Source organism: Gekko japonicus, unplaced genomic scaffold, assembly GCF_001447785.1.
Source record: "Gekko japonicus isolate JY-2015 unplaced genomic scaffold, Gekko_japonicus_V1.1 scaffold318, whole genome shotgun sequence".
Lineage (NCBI taxonomy): Eukaryota > Metazoa > Chordata > Lepidosauria > Squamata > Gekkonidae > Gekko > Gekko japonicus.
Window position 1 is genome coordinate 353,266 of NW_015167541.1, and position 16,257 is coordinate 369,522.

The 16,257-nt window shown below is 45.3% G+C and overlaps 1 protein-coding gene across 2 annotated transcripts in view; it reads right to left on the reverse strand.

The window, feature by feature from the left end:
• Positions 1-8,821: 8,821 nt before the first annotated feature.
• The window catches only part of UTP15 (UTP15, U3 small nucleolar ribonucleoprotein, homolog (S. cerevisiae)), a 19,672-nt gene continuing 12,236 nt past the window's right edge, over positions 8,822-16,257 (reverse strand). For both annotated transcript variants that reach the window (XM_015413590.1, XM_015413589.1), the window contains exons 11-13: positions 15,554-15,687; positions 11,104-11,162; positions 8,822-9,574 (exon numbers count right to left, since the gene is read on the reverse strand). In XM_015413590.1, the coding sequence (XP_015269076.1) occupies positions 9,381-9,574; positions 11,104-11,162; positions 15,554-15,687 (387 nt within the window). In that variant the 3' untranslated portion in view covers positions 8,822-9,380. The remainder of the gene's footprint in view (positions 9,575-11,103; positions 11,163-15,553; positions 15,688-16,257) is intronic.

Genomic DNA, 16,257 nt, shown 5'->3' on the forward strand with positions numbered 1-16,257 from the left:
AAGACCCACTGAATACAACAGAGCTTCTATCCAAGTAGATATGCACAGGATTACAGCTGTCAGTCACACAGAGACGCAGTGAACAATGTCCTCTGTGGACTTATAGGAGCGCTCCAATATTTATTTGATTTTCTTTCTCATGTCAAAGAATTGTAGCTCACTTCAAGGTCAAATTTAGAACCAGGACTACAGGAATTTGACAGATATTGCTCTTCCGCAGGGTAGAGAATGAACCAGAAACACCAGAGATCATTCTACTGCTAAATGACAATGCCAAACAATTTTGTCTACCATTTACTTAGCCTAAACTGACAGATGGCAACTCCACCCTGAGTAGGAATACCTATCAGTAAACGCCTCCAGGGGACCCAGGAAGGTGAAGACGTCCAGGACAGGCCTCCCATCCTTGCCCTCCATCAAATGTAGAGCCACAAGGAAATTTTTGGGACTGCAAGTTCTTTCTGACCTATTGCAAAGGTCGGCCGGCCCTTAACTAGCTGCACTTTATTCAGCCCCCTCCGCGCAGTCCTTCAGACAGCAAGAGATTCCCAGGTGTGCCTGGCTCAGGTGAGAAAGGTATGAATATGTCACCATGAAATCAAGATTAGCACGTTCCTTTCAGGCATCAGCACAGACAAGCCCTAGATCAGTATAATTAAACTACAGTACCAAAGGAATGCCCTGACCTGGATGGGCCAAGCTCCTCAGACCTCCGAGGCTTCAGGCAAGGTCAGCCCTGGATAGTCCTCGGACGGGAGGCCACCAGGGGAGCACAGGCGATGGGCAAGCAATGGCCAGCCCCATCTCTGAACATCTCTTGCCTGGAAAACCCTAAGGGGTTGCCATACGTTGGCTGCGGCTTGACAGCACTAGACAGACACACACACACACCCCAAAGGAAGACAGTTGGTTTTGCCCTCGTCCTGAAAGACAGCTACAGCAGTCTCTGAGTCACATTTACCTCTTCAGGCAAGGTGGGGAAGCTGTGCACAGGCTCACTGGTGCAAATGCCCCTACTACAAACAGCCTGCCTAATCATTTGTTGTGCCTCTTCTGGATCCTCAACATTCAAAGACACAAAATGATTATGTTTTAATAAGATCAGATTCTACAAGCCTGCACATGCCACAAAGTCTTTCCATCAGGCAAGATTTAAAAAAAAAAACAAAAAACACCAGGTTACTCTTTTGTAATCCACACTCCTTACTGTAAATACAAAATATCATCATGTAGTCAGCTGAATACACTTTGGCTAAACTTGGGCACCTTTCTGACACTCTGCTCTTCCAGTGCAACGATACACCTTTCGAGGGCTGCCACCTTCTTTTCAGGAAGAGTTCCTATCCTTTAAGCAAAGGCAGAAATTTGACAGATGAGCCTTTCTCCAGTCATTGATTGGCTAGATCAAAAAGCTCTCCCTGTTGAACTCCTGCACCTTACTCTTAAAGGCACAGCGGCCTGCGAATGGGTCAGGCACCTGCTGGGTAACCTTTTTAGGAGTTGGAATGGATAGAGTTGATTCAACCCACTATTCCTCACCCATAAACGCCCCCTTACCAAATTTCGCAAGAAAGTAAGAGAAGAAATCGGAAGAAATCGTAACCCTCGACTTCGCTATTACCTGTAATTATTTCCCTCAACGTGGAGAGTTCCGACGTGCCCCTTGACACGGAACCGGAGCCAGAGAGTGCGCTGTCGACACGAACGGGGGCGCTGCAACGCACGGCGCGCCCCGGGAGGTTCTGCCTACCCGGCACCGGCACCTTCGCAGCTTGTGCGGCTGCAGAGGGGAGGAGCCGAGCGCTGCCTAGTCAGACTGGTTGCTACCGTGCGCCAGCCGCAGGACCGCCTCACAGGCAAGGGAGTGGCCGGGCAGGCTCCTCCGGAGTCCCGCCGTGTGAATCTCTCGCCTCGCTAAAGTAGCGCTTGCGGCGGACACTGCCGGCGGGAGGGTGGGCGAGCAGCGACCTCTAGTGGACTGCTCCTGCTCGAGACCCAGTCAAGTCGCTCTCTGAATACAGGCATTACGGCGTATTTCGCTTTTTTTCCTTTCCCAGCGCCGGCACCTTAGAATTTCTTCCAACTTGAGGACATCAGGTTGCGGGTTTGCAGCGCTGTCCTTTTTGAGTGTTGATAGGATAGTGATAATTAAGTAGCCCTGGCAAGATATAAACACCATTTAGCTGCTAGGATTGTAAGCATCCCAAACGCGGAGGGTGTGTGTGTGTGTTAACTTAAATAAGGCGTTCGTTATAATTAAGTTTCTGAACTTGAATGTATATGTGCTTATTCATGTTTCCGTCGAGATCCGTCCCTCTCCCCCCCCCCGTGGAAAGTACGATAAGCCTTCGGTGCGTAAAGACCTTGGTAGGGGTAACTCTAACGTGGTTCCGAGTTGAAAGCGGTACAGCAAGAGGGGCAGAGCTGCTTGTGGGACTTGTAGCCTGTTGTCGTCGCTGATCAAATGGGGTTCTGATGCACCGCAAACAAAGAAAACCGCGTAAAACCTGTTTAGCTGGAGCAGGTAGAGGAACAGGAAACGGAACTCAGCATATGGCGCACGTGCGACAAGAGCTCTATCATAACTGCTTTCAAGTCCCTGGGAACGCAAACACAGCCACCTACTCGCTCCAGCTGCAGTCAGCTTGACTGGGGCCTCGCGTTTACACCAGCCTGACTCCTTCGTCACCTTTCCCACGGCGTTTGGAGGCCAAATTATTTGAATAGCCCTAGTTGGATCGATTACAAACCAGCTAGGGCCCTGACCCTGCCGCTTGGATCTCTCCCTGGCTGTCCACTGGCTCGTCTCCCTCCCCACCCAGTTTGGCATAATTTATTAAATATTGCTCATCTTTATCTGAACTTATTATTGTTGTTGCTGTTGCTGTTATTTTCAATACAATACAAAAATAAACATTTGCATAAAATGGAACAGATATTCGGTAATAAGTTGGACAAGAATCAGGACAAATTGAAGTGGCATGAAGAGACCTAACAGATGCTTCAAAAATACAAAAAGTCTTGATAATAGTGATTATTGGGGAGAAAATCTCCATTAGACAAGTTTTATCTAAACTTGTTTCCCAGGTGATTTGGATTTTAAAAGGCCATATTAGAATATCATTCACGAAAATAGCATCCACAACTGAATATTGGATCATCCGTCAGGAAGCCAGCACCTGATTAAGGGGTCTCTTTTAGGACTGGCCAGGGAATAAGGTTACCAGCCTCCAGATGGGGCCTGGAGATCTCCCACTTTTACAGCTAATCTCCAGTCTACAGAGATCAGTTTCCCTGGAGAAAATGGCTGCTTTAAAGGGTGAACTCCATGGCACTGTACTGTGCTGAGGCCCCACCCCTCCCCAAACCCCACCCCCAAAATCTCCAGGTATTTCCCAGCCCAGAGTTGGCAACCCTACCAGGAAATCTGGCACAGCTGGCTCGTGAACAGCCAGGGCAACGACACTTTCAGCAAACCATTAGAAAAAAAAACGTTGGTCAATCCAAGAAATGTAGGATTGTCAAGAACAAAGTATACTTTTCTTCAAACCCCCAAAAGCACACAGGCTCCTGCTCATTTTGAACAGGCCAGTGAACATCCTCAAGTACAATCATGATGCAAAGAACAATTTTCAGATTGAAACTTATTTACCCTATGTACTGCCTGATCCAAGATGTTTACATAGAATCCTATGCTTCCTGTTGTGGGAGTAACCCTTATTGGACACCGAGAGGCATACTCCAAAACAAATATGTATAAGATTGGGCTATAAATGCTAGCTTGTACCCTGATATAAAAGTAGAGAATTTAAGATGTATGAGAAAATTTCCATTAAATACAACCCTTAAAAACCTCAGGCTGCGTACTCCTCAGTATCATCATATTGCTCAACCCACTGGACACATCTTCAGACTTGCAGATTTGCATGCATACATATACACAACTTTTTTCCTACACTATATTTCTACTAATTATGGTAAATTATGACATTAAAAAAAACTCATTAAGAAAACAGTGGGGGAACATTTTAGTCTTCCTGGACATACTATTGCGGATCTGAAAGTTACTGTTATACCAACAGCAGAAAAAAACCTTCAGAGGCAATATACAACACAAAAGTACTGAATTAGACGCACTCTCATCCTGGCTTAAACAGAGACTTGGGTTTCTTATGCTGCAGACTATATCTTCCTTGACTGTTGTCATCCTATTTCATTATAACCTTTGTTTATCTGTGTCCCTTAGGAAACGTTAGAACCTCTGACCTCTCTCATCTACATGTAAAACTAGTTTGAATCCATTACACATCTTATCATACCAGGAAAATGTGTGCCAGAATTCAAACCAAGCCTCTCTGTGCTCCAACTCTTCCTCCCCCCCTTCTGTGATTTTTTATTATACGATCTCCAAAATGGTTTCCTTCCCATAAGCATTATAAGAAGTGAGCTCTGACTGAGGAAGGATCATGCTGAAACAAATTTTGTTAGTCTTTAAGGTGCCACTGGACTTGTTTTAAAACTGTAAGTAGCCATGCTTTTTCAAAAGGGAGGAGCATCGATCCAATTTATTTTTTTAAGTTACCACCAATCTGACAGACATTAAATAATGCCTATTACCAGACCCTCTTCTGAGATCTTGAAGGACATTTAAACCTCCCAATTAACAGAGAGCAATTCTAAGGTCTACCCCGGTTTATGGAATGGGGTCTTACTCCCAAGAAAACATTCTGAGAATTGCCTGGAAGAGCTCCTATCTGGTACTAGAAGGCAAGGCAAGCTCTCCTTTGTCATTCTCACTGGAAACAAAGGCTCAAACCAAGTGTGAGCCGTGCTCTCAACTTGCGGGCCCGCCCATTCCAAACTGGCCTCTGGCCATTAAGCAACTAGAGCTGATTCACCTGCTGATTAAGTGACTGAATGCTTGCAGTCACACGAGAGAGACTTACGCCAAATAAACGCAATTTCTACACACTGTGCAAGTAAACTTCCAGCGACACTTTCAAAGACCCGTGGATCTTGTAACAGTCCTAAAGCTGTCACACTGGAATGGCTAGTCCTGATGAAAGCACGGCCAACGTGCCAGCCGTACCCTTGGACAGGCTTTCCCAGTGACCCTAGAGGTCTCTCATGTCCCTTATCTTCTCCTGAAACTGCTTGGGTTGTGTTTCATGATCATCTCTGTATCACTGTGCTATGTGGGAGGGACAGGGAGAGCATTACAGTGCTTCTAAACAGCTCTCCTGAACTTTCTCCACAGGCTTTGGTGCGAGATCATCTTTTGCAATTGCCTCTCAATACGGTGACAAGGATGTAACACTGAGACAATGAAACCCTCCTTTTCTAGAAGCTACAATATTGTCAGTGCAGTTGACATAGGAACCCTTCCTCCTGAAACATGCTCTAATGCTTTGTGCTGACCATATCAAGTTAGCAGGCCATCAGAGGGCTAGGTTTCATACTTAACCTGTGAGTATTCTGTTACTGCAGAAGAGGGACTTGGGGAGGGAGAGTAACAACTTTTATTGCAGGGGGTTGTGTCCTGTAGCAACGCTATAAGTAATACTGCAGAAGAGCCACAGTTCAAGTTGACAGAGAAATTAAGTCCTTCAAAGGGCCATAAGTAAAAGATGAGGCTGGTGTACCTCCAGTCAGGTAGAAGATGCAGTTTGTCACTTGGATTCCGGCAGTGTTTACAGAGCTACCAACAATTTCCTCTTCCAGCCAATTATCAAAGGTATGGGAGCCCTGCCCTCTACTGCAGGTGGTCACTCTAAGGAGTCCTCAAGGGCATAAACTGATTGGGAGTGCACTCAAAATGCAAAGATAATCCTGCCTGTCAGTTGCAAGTCTCACCACAAGAGCTGAAGGTGAGACAGCTCATAAAACATTCCTCTTTAAAAATTCAGCTTGCTTCTGTTGTACACATAAGCAAGACATCACCTGCACTATTTGTGCATGATTTGACGGATACATCAAGGGGACAGAGGGCAGCAACTTCCCCCCTTACCCATAGGAGCAAGGAATCATTTACTGGGAAGGCATGTATGAAAAGAGTCAGTGGGCTGGACTGATGACTTGGTTCCCTCCCATGTGAGCAGTGCCTGGCTGGAAGACAGATCTCCACACAAGAAAGAACCACATCACTGGCCCACCCACAGAGTTCATTCTTTCATGCATTTTTTTCCTGAGCAGCATGCAATTGCTGGGGGGGGGACCAGCCATGCTATTGTAGGTAAGTGTGACTACGCCTTGATACATTGATGCTACTTCTGGGATTGTAACTAGAATCAACAGTAAAAGGTGGCGGGGGTTATGCCTACAGTTCTATTGCTTCCAATAGCATTATGATCTATAGCAAAACTTCTTCTAGCACCCCTCCTAGTACAACTTCAAGTAATTTGTCTCAAAGGAGTTCGCCCTGAGCTCTTTATGCACTGAAATGCATGCAAGTGGCTTAGAGCTTGTAAAGGATTTCAAAGTTTATGCATTCTTTAAAGATGACATTGCTGCACTACAGTTCCATTTCATTTAGAGTACTGTTGATATGGAACAACAGAAACATCCCACTTAAAATTTCTGCCTGGGCAGGAGGGGGTAGCAGTTTTCACTGATTCCCCCCCTCCACACGAACACACACAAGATCTTTGATTCCACTTCCCCCCACCCCCAGTTATTCCTGGGGGTCTTCCATGCCCTAGAAACAGCATTTCAGGATGCAAAGAAAGGAGGGAGGTGGGAAAGTCATGCTTCTGCAGGTGGAACTCCTTCCATCCACAGAAACTGCAGACGGGACAACCAGCTGGGTCCTGCAAAACAAAGACATACAGAAATAGTTTGCCCCATCTGATGCAACTTCTGTGCTCAGTTATTCTTGTCCGCAATGACCTTGATGTGCATCCGATGTATTTCTTTTGACATTGACAGATTATGCAATAGATTAAACCCTTTGAATTACAGTTAAAAAACGACCTAATATGGTCGGGGCAGGAAGAATGCACCCCTGACGGAGCACTTTAAGATGGCAGGACATAGTGATAAAGATTTTGCCTTCTTTGCTCTCGAGTATGTTCGGCCGAATAGCCACCACCAGATGATCCAACAGCTGAAAAAAAGAGAATTATATTGGATACATACTCTCAAGACTGCAACCCCATATGGCCTGAATGAGCATGCTGACTGGTGTGCAATATAATCTTGTGGGTATAGCATTTTTTTATATGGATTGTTCTATTTTGTTTACATTTGCACTGTTTCTTTATCCCTGAATGGTATACTCTATGTGTAAGGTGCAATCACATGACCAGATCACCTTATTATATAGCTCCAGCATTTTAAACTTTTCCACACTGCTGTTTACTTGTAATTATTGTGGCAACACAATCTAAGAAGGTTATTTGTGGACCATAGGTAACTATTTTACAATCATTATTATTATTATGCACTTTTGGCTTTTAAATTGCTTGACATACTTATTTTTATTTTATTCCTTAGGTTGATTTTATATCTACTGGGCTAGTGATTGCACTAAAAAGATTGTATGCGCATATTCACTTTGTGCCTGGGTATGTTTTTACTGAAGTAAGTTTGTAGTATATTTATTGATTGGTTTTATAGATTTTTATAAACAAATTGTTTATTGATTGTAAAATATGTGTGTTGGTCCTAATTGAAATTATATTTTGTATACATTTTTGATTGTGTTTTATGAGTGTAACTATTTACCATCTAGCCACACTTGTATGACCTCTGAGGAAGGCCGATCCGGCCGAAACGCGTCAGGTCATTTTTTTAGCCCTGGTTATGATTATGGTTTATGTATATTGTCTGTAATTGGGCCCCTATATATGTTTTAACTTGATATTATTAATAAATACATGTACTTCTTTTTATCAATGGGTTTTAATATTGGCCCTCTTTTCCACTAAACCTTCCTTTGTGATTCAGACCATCACCCGCAAAGAGGTAAAATGGTCCCTACATTAATCAGACCATTGATTCGGTCCATCAAGGTCAGCACTGCCTAGGCTGCCCGCAGCTCTCCAGGGTCTCAGGCACAGGTCTTCTGCATCACCTGCTACCTGGGACCTTCTGTATGCAAGCAGAGGCTCTACCACAGAGCCACGGCCCCTCCCATTGGAGGCACATAATGCTTGAAGACAAAGAAATACCTACCTACTAAACTCCCCGGGTTCTCATTTGTTTCTGCCAGAGGTTCCATAGCCCCGATATTTGAATGTTACACAGATTTTGGCAAATACTAGAAACAGAAGTCAATTCTGTATAGCAAAGATACTTTTAGAAGTTGAATGAAAAAGCTATCTGTGCTTCTTCAAAATGTTCATGATCTTTAAAAGCCATCTTTCTCTTCATAGGCAAATCTTTCCACCCACAGAAGCACTCCACTGGATCCAAGCCACTCATTGTCAGTTTTAACCTGTACATTAGCCCTCTCTCTTGATAAAAGTACATCCTTAATCTCTAATTCTTCTAATGGTAGCTATACTCATATTTTGATACACAAATGTCTACAGGCCCAAATTCTGCATCCTGCCAACTGAAGCACAATATTACAGTACAGACTATATTTATATTTCTCACCTACCTAACAACAAAAAAAACAAACTTTGATAAGCCTTCAGACAATAATGGCAACATTATTCAAAACTCGACACTTGGTTTAGAAACTCACGAATAATCACAGGGTTTGGCTGGCACAGAATATCACGTGATGGAAAAAGACATTTTTCAACTTTGTGTTTAAAACGAGTGTTGCGAGTTGGCTAATCAGCTAGGATAACAAAGAATGTAGCCCAAGTTGGTGTTGATGTTAGATCTTTATCCTTGGGATTTACAGTTATTTTCAAAGGGAAATATATTCCACATTAAGCCTCTCTTATTTACAGATAGTATTAACTATGAAAGCTGGATCTTGAATGAACAAAGATACACACTGCAAGGATTCTGGTGATTTTGTGCAAGAGAATTAAAATAGAAAACAACATTGCATACTATTGTCACATTTGTGCCTCATTTATTCCTAGTTCAAAAACTAGGGATTTAACAGAACCTTCTCAGGAAATCTGAAAAAAATCAAATGTAGCTACAATGTGTTCATAAGGGCATTTTTACGTGTTTATATAAATAAACTTTATAAAACACTGGCATGAAATATTTTAAATAGCTTTTGAACAAGAAACGTTAAAAATATTTCCACAGGGGTCTTTTCTTTCTCTCTGTACAATCACCAGTAGTAGGCACCCTTCAACTTCTTTCCTGGTGTACGGCAGGTTTTTGAGGAGTGTCACTGGTGAAAATGAGAGTCAAATGCAATACATTCACTAGTGAAATCACCCAATGTCATCCTTGTGCAAGGACTCAGTCTATAGACCATCCAGTTTGTTCTCCTCCAGGGGAATAGGCTTTTTTCTTGCCATAGTAGCAAAGAGTGCATCCATCATTCCCAAGACTTCTAGCAGTTCCTCCTGGTAATCGATCTCCTTTTCTACAACATTCTGAAGTTTTAGAAACTGCTTATCAACAACAGCAGATTGTCCAACCACAGGCATGTAGATATCTGGCAAGAGAGGGGAAAAAGCACAAGTTAATGTAATTTCCTGCTTACCAGGCTCTAGCCGTTCTTCTAAGTACAAGGAATTCAGTCACACCACTAAGATTGCCAAGAAAATAATTCCAAGGAGAACAGAATTTTCACAAGCAACTGCATCAAATGATTTGTAGGCAGGCAACAGGCTCTTGCCCTTTAAAAAAATCATTTCAGTTCATCTTGAAGGTATGAATGGATTCGTCTTAAACAGCAAGAGAGTGTATTCTGCAATTCTGAGCAAGAAGAAGAAGTGTTTACTTTGATACTTATTTGGCCAAGGTTTTCCCAATACAATGTGCAATGATTTTACTATCCACACAGGGCCAGCCATTCACTATTAGATACAAACGAATAATTTACAAGATTCTTAAGCATATACATTTTGATTTGTTTAACAAGACATTCTAAGTCTTTCTGTGAAAAGCAAAGGCTTCTTATTGGTGTGGTTGTGCTAAATGCAAGTGACTACATTCTATTTATTCTCTTATAAGAAGGGCTGAGTGTATTTTGCAATTCTGAGCAAGAATAAGAAGTGTTTACTTTGATACTGTGTGCTTGGTTCAGTTCCCTTAAAATCCTGGCTTCCTTCTCCATATATATTTTTAAAAGCCAAATCTCAAAAGTTTTATAGCTGTGAGGACAGACTTCAGAGAGTGGGAAAGTCTTGACATACCGTGAGTCAGAGGAAGAGGCACTGGCTGCCCACCTGTTTCTGGGCACAATTCAAAGAGCTGGTTCTCACCTTTAGGGCCCTAAATGTCTAGGGGCCAGAGTCCCGGAAAGACCGCCTCCCCCTCTACTGTCCAGCCCATGCATTAGGAGCCTCATCACAAGCCCTGCTCTCTGTGCCCTCGCCTGCAGGGGTGAGACAGGTGGCAGTTAGAGGGAGGGGTTTTTCAGCAGTGCCTCACCTGTGGAATGAGTCACTCCTGGTGCATACTCCACTCTCTTTTAGGTGCCAGGCAAAAATATATCTTTTTAGCCAGGCTTTTAATTTAAAATGACCCTTAAAAAAATCAAGCCCTTATAGTCTGCTTTTTATTTATAGCATAAGAACTGTTGTGAGGCTCTTTTTTGAGCTGCTTTTTACAGTATTTACAGCAGTGCAAGACAAGGTTTTCTCCAGGTATGCCGTTTCAAGAAAAAAGAAAAAGAGGAAGAGCTCTTATCTTACCATTTGCATACAAGATACAGTTATGTTCAGCAAAAAAAAAAAATTAATTGTATATAACTTGGGGGGCGTTGTCTTACATTCAGGGTAGCTTTCCTTTTAAGTAAATTTGGCATTTTGTACCATACTGGATTTTAATAGTAATCCATGGTTTTATTTGGTAAGCCATCTCAAGCAAGCACTCTGGAAAGGTGACATAAAAATTGTCTAAATATGTACTCAATAAACAAATATAAGCCTTTTTAAAAAATTCCATCCCCCCTTGTGATTAACACTAGCACACTTTTGGCTACCTTATAAATTAGTGTTCTTGGAGCATCATACTTACCTATAATCATTTCCGCAACATTTATTAGCACAGGAGCAAATCTTGCATCAGTCACATGCCTGCAAATTAAGTTAAAAAGCCCTATGTTAACCTTCATGTTCCAATCCAGGAAATCTAGCTTAGGCTCTCCTTTGTACCACAAGGAGAAATTCAAAAACCAGAAAAAACAAGAGGGCAAAGCACGGGCTACTAAAAAACCCCCCAAAACAACCCTCCTCTTTTTGCTTAGTTTTCTAAACAAAACAAAAAAAATCTCACACACTTCAGACCAAGAGGGGAAAGCTGTAGGAGAAGAGAGAGAGAAATGCTAGGAAGCCCAGCTGAAGGAAGCAAATTGTGATCCAAAAGCAGGGAACAGTAACTGTGGAGGCCTGGAGCTGCAGAAATGGAGAAAGGAGGGACGGCACAAAATGGAGAGGTAGAATTGGGGCTACACACCGTTAGAAATGAGCCAGAAAGGGTAAATTGGAATACATTCCTGCAGGAAAGGTTCATCAGTGGCTACTGGCCATGATGACTAAAGGGAACTTCCACATTCAGTGGCACTAAACCTCTGGAATCCACTGCTGGGTGGGGGGGGGATAAGAGGATATTTATTTATTTATTTATTTATTTATTATTTATATTTATACCCCGCCCTCCCCGGAGGCTCAGGGCGGCTAACAACATAGAATTAATAACACAGTAAAACAGTAAAACAATACAAAATATTAAAATTGCATCATAATTTATAACCTATCTAAAACAAAGCTAGCTAAAACCAAAATAACAAAAATAAGTAAATAAATAGGCTTCAAAGGCTACTGGGTTTATTAGGTGGGCGACCAATCAAATTGGTAGGGAGACTGTAGTTGTAGATTGCGTCAAATTGGTTTCCAAGTTAGGAATTTTATCTAAGTTAGAGATATTGACTGTTAAAGTTGCGCTGTTGTACATGCTATTATAATCATCAACGCTGTTAGACAATTTAGTATTATAGCACCAGGAGCCGATACTGCGTTCAGCTTAGAGAGGAGGAATTGGTCTGATTAGTTGATTACCAGTGGTCTGATGCCACCACGGAGACTGGCTGGTGCGGCTATGGCTGATCAACAGATTCCAGTGCTCTTGGGGAGGGGAAAGTTTAGCGGTGGGCCTAGGGAAGGGTGTTGAGAAAAAGAAGGGCTCAGCACCCTTCCACCCTACGACCCATCCCGAAGGAGGTCAGCAGTGGGGCTAGGATGAAGTACCCCTCTCCGTCATTGGTGTTGTGTAACGCCAGGTCCACCAACAATAAGACGACAGTCCTTCGGGACTTCATCATGGAACAACAGGTGGACCTGGCGTGCATGACTGAGACCTGGGTGCAGGATGGGGAGACGGTAGCTCTCTCCCAACTTGCCCCCCCCCCCGGGTTCTTGGTCCTACGGACTAAGGGGCGGGGGGGAGGTGTGGCGATGTTCATTCGGGAGGCTTTCTCCTTCAGGGCGCTCCCCCCGTTGGAGATCACATGCTTGGAGTGTGTCGGCTTCGTGCTGGGGACTGTGGAGAGTTTGGCAATCTGGCTAGTGTACCGACCGCCTAACGCACCAGCCAGTAGCCTGCCATCCCTGCTGGAGGCCGTATCAGGCTGGGCGCTGGAGCACCCTAGGCTTTTGGTCTTGGGTGACTTCAACGTCCATGTCGATGATGCGGCCTCCAGCCGGTCTGCGGACCTGGTCTCATTCATGACGGCACTGGGACTCTCTCAACTTGTAGCGATGCCCACGCACCAGGCCGGGCACACGCTCGATTTGATCTTCGCGGCGGGGATTACAGCGAACCAGATTACTGCAGTGGCAGTACCATGGTCGGACCACTTTGCCCTGAAGGCTCGTCTGAATGTCCCACCCCAACCCTGTTTAGGCGGCGAGCAGATTTTAGCTCGCCCGCGGAACCAAATGGACCCTGTTTAGCTTCAGATGGTCCTGCGGGATCTGATGCCCCCAGGCGGCTCACTGGATGAGCTTGTGGAGGACTGGTATGACCGACTCTCCACAGCCATCGATGAGATTGCTCCCAGGCGTCCTCTGCCCTCTCGCTCTAGGCTTGCCCCTTGGTATACCCACGGGTTGTGGCTTATGAAACAAGAGCTAAGACGGCTAGAGAAACGGTGGCGGTGTGCCCACGACGAAGCATCAAAAACATCTTATAGGACGTTTATGAGATCCTACGACATGGCAGTCAAGGCTGCTAAGAGGGAGCTCACAGCCAGCCCAATTATTTAGAACAATTCGGTCTTTGACAGCTCTGCCCCATGGCAGACAAAACAGTAGGGAACTGGATATTGGCTGTGAGGCTTTTGCGAGCTATTTCGCAGACAAAGTCTTGACGCTCCGCTGTGACCTCCCTGCCACAATTGAAACAGTGAGCGAACTTCACAGGGTTTAGAATGTTTTGAGCCGCTCAGTCTGGAGGAAGTTGACAGAATGCTCGTATCTGTGCGTCCAACCATGTACCGCCTTGATCCGTGCCCTTCCTGGCTCATTAAAGCGGGCCACGAGGGGTCTCGAGGTGCCGTAAGGGACATTATCAACAAGTCCCTCTTGGAGGGACGGCTCCCTGAGGCACTCAAGGAGGCGATGGTCCGTCCTCTCCTGAAAAAAAATAACTCTGGACCCGGCTGGATTAGCCAACTATCAGCCAGTGTCCAATTTGCCCTATTTGGGCAAATTGAGAGGGCGGTGGCGACACAGCTTCAGAACTTTCTGGATGACGCTTCTGTCCTCGATCCATTCCAATCCGGCTTTCACCCAGGTCACGGGACTGAGACAGTGCTGGTTGCCCTTACTGACGACCTTCAGAGGCATCTGGATCAAGGTGGTGTGGCGGCACTGTTGTTGTTAGATCTGTCAGCCGCGTTTGACACAGTCGACCACCAGTTGCTGACCCACCGCCTCGCCAACATGGGGATACAGGGGCTCGCTCTTCAATGGCTTGCCTCTTTTCTCCAAGGTCGGGGACAGAGGGTGGCGATAGGGGAACAGCAGTCCCGGAGGCACCCACTTGAATGTGGTGTGCCTCAGGGGGCAGTGCTTTCCCCACTGTTGTTTAAAATCTATATGCGCCTCCTTGCCCAGATTACCAGGAGGTTTGGTCTGGGTTGCCATCAATATGCTGATGACACCCAGCTCTATCTGATGTTGGGCGGCCGGTCGGGCTCCAACCCAGAAGATCTCAACCAGGCACTACAGGCCGTGGCTGGGTGGCTCAGACTGAGCCAGCTGAAACTAAACCCAACGAAGACGGAGGTCCTGTGCCTGAGTTGGAGCGGACCGGGGTTGGGGCAGTGATCCACGCAACGGTCACCTCAAGGTTAGACTACTGTAACACTCTCTACATGGGGCTGCCTTTGGCACAGATCCGGAAGCTGCAGCTAGAGCAGAATGTGGCGGCCAGGCTGATGATGGGTCTCCCTAAGTGGGAGCACATACCGAATCCGTTTCAAAGTGCTGGTACTTACCTTTAAAGCCCTATATGGACAGGGTCTGACTTACCTGAGGGACCACCTTTCTCCACATATACCCCCAAGAGCACTTCGGTCCGGGGCGCAACATCGCCTGGTGGTTCCAGGCCCCCGGGAGGCAAGGCTCGCCACGACTAGGGCCAGGTCCTTTTCGGTGGCGGCCTCTACCTGGTGGAACGAGCTCCCGGAGGAGATCAGGGCCCTGCGGGACCTTATGCCATTCCGCAGGGCCGGCAAGACAGAGCTCTTCCACCAGGCTTTCACATGGGGCCGCCACTACCACCACCACCACCAATGATGTGGACAACATCGGGGTTAAGGATGGCCCGGGAAGATCTGCCCCAATTTTGTGCAATTTATATTATTGGACTTATTTGCTTGGGATCAGCTATAGGACAACATCATCCCCAGAGAACTGTTTTTACCATCATTGTATATATTCAGGGACCATCCTGCTTTCAATTGAGTATCATTGTTGTTTGTGATTAATTGTAACTTGCCCTGAGCCCGTTTCGCGGGGAGGGCGGGGTAAAAATCCCAATAAAAACAACATCAGGGGAATGCATTAGTCTTTTGGCCCTATTGGGCCCTCCGGGTTGGCCAGTGTGTGAAACAGGGCACTAGGCTTGATGGACCACCAGTCTGATCCAACAGAACTCTTCTTATGGGAAGGGAAGAAGAGTGCTGGATTCCCCATGCTGGTTTGATCCAACCAACCATTTGGCTGCAGCCTTTTAATTCAGACGTATAAATGGTGCTTCTATCAATATTTGTATTGCTGGGGCTGTCAAACACCAGCTTCCATATCCTGGCACCTCTTTCTATTCACCCTTGGTCATGAAAGAACTTGTCAAATCTTTCCAAGCCTCTTTCAAAACCATGTACTTTGAAAACAAAATTCACTGTGGAACTTCTCTCAACATATAGCACAACATTTTGGCCCAGAGATCATCTCCTTGGCATTACCTTATCAAGAAATTAAGGAGGACAGTGAGTTGCTTCTCATCTCGTCCCGCAAGTGCGTTTTTCAATGTGCCTCTGCGATTCAGTTCCTGTATGACAGCAACTGCAACTTCAGGCGAGTTCGATCGCACAGGGCCCTGGAAGCACAAAACATTCAATAGCACATACACTTTTACACTAGTCAAACTTCCTGCTGGCTCATGCAGAACAGAAGTGTTTGCATTTCAAAGTGACTCATGGGGTACCTTGTTGTAGTCTCCAGCTCCCAAAGTTCGATAAGCCTCAGCTACAAGGGACCAGCATGGCCCAAGCTACACCAATCTCCTAAGTACTTGGATGGGAGACCACCAAGGAAGTCCAGGGTCACTATGCAGAGACAGACAATGACAAACCACCTCTATTTGTCTCTTGCCTTGAGAACCCCAAGGGGGGTCACCATAAGTCAGCTGCAACTTGACAGCACTTTACACACAGCAAATAAGTTGCATGCAACCAACTCAAGAAGTTCGCAGTGCAATAACCCATAGGGCACTGAGGTGGAGGTCATGCAGCCTTGGCATGAGCCCCTGAACAGAAGTAGCTGAATGAGGCACATGAGAAGAACAGCTGAAGACATGAGAGTAGAAATGTATGGAGCAGGGATCCAGAAAAGGAGATGAGCACACATGCCAATCATGTTGCTGGGAGGTGGATTCAAGCACAACCGT